General features: G+C 40.9%; 1 protein-coding gene across 1 annotated transcript in view; it reads left to right on the top strand.

Annotated features, from left to right (window-relative positions):
* CIDEA (cell death inducing DFFA like effector a) overlaps positions 1-2833 on the top strand; it is a 9291-nt gene extending 6458 nt beyond the window's left edge. Inside the window, exon 4 of the mRNA XM_035901638.1 lies at positions 335-2833. Coding sequence (XP_035757531.1) covers positions 335-470 — 136 coding nt within the window. The 3' untranslated portion in view covers positions 471-2833. The remainder of the gene's footprint in view (positions 1-334) is intronic.
* Positions 2834-8554: the final 5721 nt, after the last annotated feature.

Raw genomic sequence — 8554 nt, 5'->3', positions numbered from 1 at the left:
CCCGGGCAAAGTTAAGTCTTCAGCGGTGCTCTGGTAGTTTGAGTGATGGCTCTGCAGAAGGCCTGTAAATGTCTAACAGAATGACAGCCTGCTTTGTTGAATGTGTTTTCTGGTTCTGCCAACGTGTCAATAGTTTTCTGTCAGTCAGTGGCCACAGAAGTATTTGCTCTAAAGGGGAGACAAAGATGACCAGCTCTTCAGAAGTGAGGAGAGATGAGAGAGTTCTTAAATATATCTACCTAACTCATCCTAAAGGTGTTGGCGGGGATGGGGCAATGTCACTGTTGGTGAATTTTTTATTTTTTTTTTTTTAAACAAATGGCTTTTCTTCTAGGAAGGTGCTTCAGCTGATATCCCACGCAGCACAAGTAACTGGACACTTTCTTCTCTATACTGGAACATATATGTTGCAGTTGATGGGTGAATATGATGAAGATGGCACGTGTACAAGATCAAGGCAGCAGCAGTGAACAGAGCTGCACATCTGATACTGGATCCTTTTGCTTAAAGACATTCTCTTGCGCAATTTTGATTGTAATGATGTTATACTAGGGGGATGTCCACTGATGTGAACTAACACTTTTCCCATTTGGGAATGCTTGTAGGCCTTAGTCATAAAATAAGTGTTTGGTCTTCACAGGCTCTTAACACAGCAAAAGGGTGGGTGCCTAATGTCTGAGAACTTGACAAAAGGAGAGGGGGCAGGTTATTGTCCCAGCAACTCAAAATGGAGAATAAGTATAGTTGGAAACTTGCACGCTTTGTAACCAGTGGGGTATTTCTTGCATCGATCAAAGCATACTTTGGTTGGGTTTTTCTATGGCTGTCTACTTGCCTTCTGAACAGACTGGGCTGTAAGATGGAGGAGCTGTGGGTTTTTTTTTGTTTTTAGTCCCTAACAGTGCTGGTATTGGTGTCCATCTGGCATTCAGGTACACAAGGGTGAAGTGTACTTATTTACTTCTGCTACCAATGGAAATACATGATACAACTGAATCCTGGTTCAGTGACTGACCACTCTCATGAAGTCTAATTGAAGAAAGCACAACTACTAGGCAGAAGCTTAAAATTTAACCTTATTTCCTTTAAAATAAGTAAAATCATTTCACTTTAACTCTTTATATTTTTCTTCAAATGTACAGAAAGTTCAGGTTAGTGTAACTCATACCAACTGAAGAAACTGATATCTTTGTTTAATGGGTCTGGTGTCTGGTTCTGTCTGAAATATTGAATAATTTGCCATAGTTTCATGAATATGGCTTACAAGCAACCTGCTGAAGCTTCCCGTGGGGGTTAAACCAGCACTAATATAGTACTTACTGTTCAGTTGCAAGACAACACTACATTCCAAGCTGTACTTGAGGTACATGTTGTGTGGATCTTTAAGAGATGCTGGATTTTGATGCCCCTGTGTTCAGAGGAGAACAGCAGGACACTGTCTGGTCTTGTGTAACATACATACGCTCTAAACTGGATATTTGCAGTTTTATCATCTCCTAAGACAAGCTGTATTAAAGGGCAATGTTTTAAATCTTTCAGTAGAATTGCTCAGAACACTTTCTACAGTTTAGGGAACTGCTAGTATGATGAGCTTCCAGCAAGCTTTTCCTCAACAGTGTAGAAAACTGGAAAACAAGCAGTGTCAGGCATCTTGTGTCAAAATACAAACTCCCATTGATAAAGGGGAAAAAGCCCAACTTCGGTTGTTCATAGGTATGGCTTTTGAAGTTTTCCTTTGCTTGCTCGTGAAGAATTTTAGTAAGTTGTTGTAGTCTTGCTTAAGAGTGAAAGCTGTTAAGCAGACAGCAGATACAGGTAATCTGTCTGACCTGGTGGCAGGGGCCACCTAGGAAGAGAAGCTCTGGTGACAGAGTGAACAAGCGGGGCAGGGGAAGAAAGCAGTAGGAGCAAAAGGAAAAAGGACCAATGCGGACCCCACAGTGCTTGCCATGCCTCTGCTGAGAGAGGGATCCATTAGCTATGTGCATCAACTGCACTGACTAGTTGGAGGAAAACCTCATCTGCTAAAAGAGGAGCAGGTGGACTGAAAAGACCAAGCATCATGGTTGGTGGGATCCATTCTGACCTGTCAGCTGGGTCTGTTCACTTCAAATTTCACTAATATGTGGGAATATTGCTCTTGCTTTTATCTGAATTTCACCTTTATATGCTTATTTTTGCCTTCCCTTTATGGATGTGACTTAGCCAGCTGGAGCTGCATCTTTCAGATCACTGCTGTGGTAAAAAGCAGCCTAAATCCAAGTGCTAAAGGGACTGCTGGACACAAGTTCACTAGGTCTCTGCCTGTCTCTTCAGTAAAGGTACTACAAATAAGTAGACAGCTAAGAAAAACTTTGGGGTTTTCCCTGATTTCTTTTGTTTTCCATCTACTTCTGAGTGTTTGCTGAAGCGTGGGGAGGGCACACAGCTCTGAGCAAGGGGAGGACTGGGTTTTTTTCTAATTTCTCACAGGGAAGAATGCCTGTAACTTGCAGCACTGTCAGGTTTCCTTCAGAAGAAAACAGACTATTCTGTGAGTAATGAGAAAGAGGTGGTGTTAAAATGGAAGCTTTATACTTAATCTGTATTGTCTTCACCACCACCACCCCTGCCCCAAGTGATTGTTGCCATGATAACTGTTGGCCAAAGTCTTTCTAACCCTGTCAAGGAATTGCATTTAATTGAGGCAGTGCAAGGATTTTGTCATTAATCCTTTCAGCTTTTAAGGACCATTTATTCTATTAAAACAAGCACATCTCTAGAAAGCAAACTCTGTGTAATGCTCCTCAGAATATTTGTGGCTCATGGTGGGAGCACCAACATTTAAAAAACAAAAAAAAACCAAAAAAAAAAACCCCAAAAAAACCCCAACTTGCATAGTTCAATATTGCATTAATTTGTGTGAAATGCCTCTTAAACCTCTGTAATACAAAAGCTTTTGCAAGTCTGAACTGTGCAGATCTCAAATGCCAGCATTCTGTAGCCAGAGGCAATTGTTACAGAAGCAACACTCTGCTCCGTAGTTTCCAGTGGTATTATCTTAAAACCTAACCTGATCTAACAGGCTAACTCACTGTGAATTTGCAATGGTTTTGGGCAGCTGCTTCTTTGGCAACTTAACACTTGAGCTGCTGAAGGTCATGTGAGCTGCAAAGTCTCCATCTCAGAGCATCTCCTTCCTCTAATTCAAAATGCAAACAGCTGAGCAAAGTAACAGCTTTGATTTTATTTTTTTTTTTCTTAAAATGGGAGAAGTGTCTTGGAATGTTTAAGTGTCTGAAATTTTCATTGCTTCTGAATCTGGGTTTTGCCACAGGTTTAGTATTTGGGGAATGATACTTGCTCATGTACCAAATTCTATCCAGAGATAAAGTTTTGGCTTTGGGTCAAACTGGAGGAGTTTGTAATTCTCTGAGTTGGAGCCAGTTTCAGGGTTTTTTTAACAGACTCCTTAGGAAGCATAGCTTTTACTTAGCTGTATGTTGTACATGGCAAAGAACAACTTGATTATCTAGCTTTCAGAAAATTATGTAGAAGTGCTGTGCAATATCTAGCAAGAGATGGAAAAACTAAAAGCACAGGCTCTTAACTGCAAGTATGTAGAGAAGACGCTGGCTTTTCTATTGGACATTTTTAGCTTTAATTTTTCTTTCCATAAACTCAGTTAATCTGTACTTGTTACTGTTGCAGTCAAGGCTGGTAGCACTGACAAGTCAAAGGTGTGAAACATGTTTACTGCCTCCTTACTTGCACTGGCCCTTTTTGCCTGTTGCTTTGCATCACTTATGAACAATGCACCAAGTCATACTCTCTAGTTACCAAAAAAGGAATTTTCACTGAAGTACTCGATCTTGTTGACTCAGGCACTGTTCATGTTCTGCAAGCAAAACAATGTTGTTCTTTTCATGACTGGAATGAAGGATCTAGTAGCTTTTTTGTCTGTAATTTTTCATTACTTCACTTCCTTCCTTTCATAAACCCATGAAGCTGTTGCTTTCTTGCACCTTCCTATTCTTTCAGGAGAAATAGGATTACAAGCTCTTCTGTCCAGGGGGAGAGGAAAAGGCAGGGTCTAAATTCCTTAGACCATGTGGAATATGTTCTAGGAAACATTCTGAATCCCTTCCCTACAGAGAAGGTAAGGGTAAAGAAAGGAAAATAGGACTTTGGGCTGGAAGTTTTTTCAGTACAGTGAATAGAGAGGTAGGTGTTCACAATTTAGGAAATGTTTGTAATTCTGAGTATTAACTGTGAAGATAATTACATATGATCATTTGTAACTGACTAGAATTGTAACTCTAAATCATTTCAGTGTGCTTCTTCCGGAGATAGCACTTGAACTAAAGGCACAAGCTTCTTTAACTAAAAGCAAAAGAAAGCTTAAAACCAAAGTACATTTTTTTTTTTTTACTTGGTGCCTCAAGTTTTACTGGAGGTATTAATGTGATTAACATACTACTACAGTTATGTATTAGTAAGTATCCTCGTGGGGTTTAGCATTTATCACTACTTTCTCTATCTTACCTTGTCATATATACAGTTAAGATATTTATAAACATGAGCATTGCTGTTTTGCTGAGGGAGAAGGTGGTATTCTACCACTTCATAACTTTCAAGCTCCATAGTTTAACTTGCTATGAAAATTGAGATGGGTGAGAATTATGTGTCAGTGATGGCAATATTTTCTGATGGTGGTGCCAATTTTAAGGAACACTGTCCATGAATAAACAAACTCAAAAGGTTGCTTTGGCTGTCATCTCTATTAATTTCCAGCATAACTTATTCCTGAAATAATCATGAATGTTAATTGATCTATAGTCTGCCACAGTTAGTTTCCGAATGCAGGACTGTAGCAGTGAAGTAACTGGATACTATTATGTGGCTCTGAACTCTTAACTCTTTACTGCTGACTCACTTTCTGGCCTCAGAAACCATGCAAACTGTGTTTCCTTTCACAAAAAAGGGAATGCCTTCCTCTGTCTTTTACCAAAGCTGCAAAAGACTACAAACTGCTGAGTACAGGAGATAGAAGGCTTCAGCAGTTTCTAGTTTTCAACAAATACTGTAAGGATCAAGGACCTCTTTTTATAATGCCTCATGAAAACTCCCTGCAATCACTTACCTGTCGATACAGCAGTGCACATTTGATTGCAGGGAAATATTAATTTAGTTAAGTGAAATACTAGATTTGCCCCGTTCAGGATTAAGCTAGTCTTCAGGAGGAATAGGGTGCAAGTGTGACCAATCCACTGTACTTCTATGTAATAAGTATATCCTGTACTTAGCTTAAGGGACAGTTCTGCAGAGCTTGACTGTTGAAAAGTTCCCCTCTTGTGGGAGAACCGAGGTCTGATTTCTTGCTGTGGAAAAGCACAAAATAGCACTGTATTGGGTGTAGTGGCAAGGCGTTGGCAGTGGGAGGTGGAGGGGTGCTGTGCAGGTGGCCTCTGTGAATAGAGACCAGGGGCTGCCTCTGTGTTGTACAGAGCTGCTTCCAGCTGGCTCCAAAATGAACCCACCACTGCCCAAAGCTGAGCCCTTCAGCCAAGCTGGTGGCACCTCTGTGGAAACCTATTTAAGAAAGGGTAAAAAAAAATAAAAATGCTGTGCAGCAGCTGTGAGAGGATGGAGAAAAATGTGAGAGAAACAGCCCTGCAGGCACCAAGGTCAGTGAAGAAAGAGGAGGAGGTGCTCCAGGTGCTGGAGCAGAGCTTCCCCTGCAGCCTGTGGAGATGACCATGGTGAAGAAAGTCATCCCCCTGCAGCCCACAGAGGACCCCATGCCCCATCAGACGGACATGCCTTGAAGGAGGCTGCAGCCTGTGAAGAGCTCAAGCCAGAGCAGGCTCCTGGCAGGAGCTGTGGCCCATCGGGGGACCCACACTGGGGCAGTCTGTTCCTGAAAGACTGCACCTCACGGAGAGGGCACACGCTCCTGAAGGACTGTATCGAGTGGGAAGGGCCTGTGCTGGAGAATAGGAAAAGTGTGAGAAGGAAGGAGCAGCAGAGAGGAGCTGTTGTGGACTGACCGTGACCCCCATCCCCCTGTGCTGTTTGGGGCCAGGAGGTAGAAGAGTTGGGAATGAAGGAGTGAAGTTGAGCTTGGGAAGAAACAGGAGAGGGGGGAAGGTGGTTTTAGTTTTGTCTTTTTGTTTCTTACCATCCTACTCTATTTTTAATTGACAATAAATTAAATTAATCCTCTGAGTTGAGTCTGTTTTGCCTGTGACGGTAATTGGTGAGTGATCTCTCTGTCTCTATCTCAACCCACAAGCTTTTTCATCTTAACTTCTCCCCATGGCTGGTTGAGGAGATGGAGTGAGAGCTGTTCCCTGGGCACCTGGCAGCCAGCCAAGGCTAACCCACTATAAGCACAAAGCGATAGAAGTATGAATAAGCAAAACCTCAAGCTGCCTGTGCTATCGCTGGCCAGTAAAATTGGAAGCAAATCTTTTTCGAGTGCTTTCTGAATGGCTTTTCACAGCTCTGTGTTTGCAGAGACAAACTCCAGTCATCCACAGGACAGGGTTAATAGTTTCAGTTGTCATGATACAAAATATTTACTGACCTCAATCTCAAGCATGGGTTTTTCTAAGGTCACCCATCAATCTGAGTAATTAATGTTTGGCTCCACTCCTAATGTATTCTTCATTGGGAACATTTAATAATAAATATTAATTATCACTTGAAAGAGAACGTTGGAATAGTACTGTTATTTTATAAAACAGATAATGAAATGTAACACTAAAAATACAGTATGTCTTTATATTGGACTCCAGAATCAGGATAATGCATTCTATGCAGTTCCAACATAGAAAGTTGATCAGCAGTTTTCTAAAAAGTCTGCTTTATACATAATGTATGCTAATTATTAGATGAGGTTTGGGGTGGTTTTTTTAAAGTAGTATAACTTGTCACTGGTTGGTTGCGAGTCTGTTATGTGTTAAGAGAAGAAAAAAAAAAAAGAGCTTAGATCTTCAGACAACAGCTATATTTCAGAAAACAGTAGCTTAATAATGTGGGTAGTCAGTCTATTACAGACCCAGAGAAATCTAAGACATCTAAGAAGTCCTCTAAAGTCAGGTATAATTATTTCTGACACATTCTGTAATTAAACTGTGAAGTCCATAAACCTTTATGTTAAAAGCACTTCTAATTACAAAGCATCTTCCCCTGCATAGGTATGTGTCTTTGCTGCTGCTCTTTATTAAGTAGTGTTTTCAAATGCTCCTTCCCCACCTCAAAAATCAAGAAAGAATAAGCAAGAAAACAATAAATAATCTTATTTATGTATAAGAAGGACTACTATTGTTGAACTAGACAAACTGAAGTCTACAGTGATCTCTATTTTATTCCTGAAAAGCTAAAGTGCACATGGCATTATTTCAGCGATTCCTGTACCAAATGTGCTTAATTTCAGTGCTCTCCCAGTTGCAGATTTCCTGCTCTTTTGCCCGCTTAGGGATGTTGCCTAGAAAAGCTGCCTAGCACAGTTGCAGAATATTGCTCTAATCTGCACTCACCTCCCTGAGTGCTCATGCTTACCAAATAAAAGTTGCTGTCTTCCAGAATAACTGATGTGTTTTCAGAGACGAGTGATTATTCAACAATAAACCCATTTTATCTGAAATCAGAAACTACTAAATAGTTGCTGCACATAGCTAGCTATTCCTGTCTCCCAGAAAAGCCCTCTTTGGATGGGGTGATCAAGCTGGTTTTCCTCGTCATTATAAGCGTTGTCTGCAAACTACATTAAGATCAAAATTTCATCTGGATAAGAAAAGTACAGTCTCTAATAGTTTCACCTCTGTGACCACTGGATTTAGTAAACAATTCTCTTGATTCTTCCTAGTCTTATCTGGCCCTGGCAGGGTACCACAGGTTTAGTTTTCACAAGAGTTGCGATCAGTGAAAACAAAGCAGGTTTTGTCACTAGCAGCATCAGCAACTGCTAAAGGCAGTAGCAATCTAACAGATAAAAGCCACTTTTGTTTCCATGACTTCTACCTCTCCAAAGGGTTGGGGGTTTGTTTTGGGTTTGGTTTTTTTTTTGGTTGGTTTTGGTGTGTGTTTGGTTTTGTTTCCCCAGAAAATTCCAACTGCCACATTCTGATTTTCATTTGGAAGCTCCCCACGCTTTTTGCACTGCTCTCATTTTCCTTCATCTAAACCTTTCTCTGTGTCTGATGCTGTTCCCTAGCTGTCACCAGCTTCAAGCACTCAAGTCCTCCTGCTATTTTTCTATGCCTTGCTCTGGTGACCCCTTTCTGCATGTGACCTGTTGTGTTGTTCCTCTTGTAGCCTTCCATCACCTTTTCCAGATTCCCTTTGGCCTCATTCAAAATGAAAAATACTTCATGTCTGAGGAAGTGGTGGGGGCAGGTGTTTAAGAAAATGTAACTTTAAAAAAAAGAAGTTTCATAGAATCATAGAATCATAGAGTCGTCTAGGTTGGAAAAGGCCTTTAAGATCATCAAGTCCAACCGTTAACCCAGCACTGACATCCCACCACTGAACCATGTCCCTAAGCACCTCATCTATCCTTCTTTTAAAT

Source organism: Egretta garzetta, unplaced genomic scaffold (genome assembly GCF_000687185.1).
Source record: "Egretta garzetta isolate BGI_Z169 unplaced genomic scaffold, ASM68718v1 scaffold259, whole genome shotgun sequence".
NCBI lineage: Eukaryota > Metazoa > Chordata > Aves > Pelecaniformes > Ardeidae > Egretta > Egretta garzetta.
Note: the sequence above shows the minus strand (reverse complement) of the source record. Positions and strands in the feature narration are given on the sequence as shown.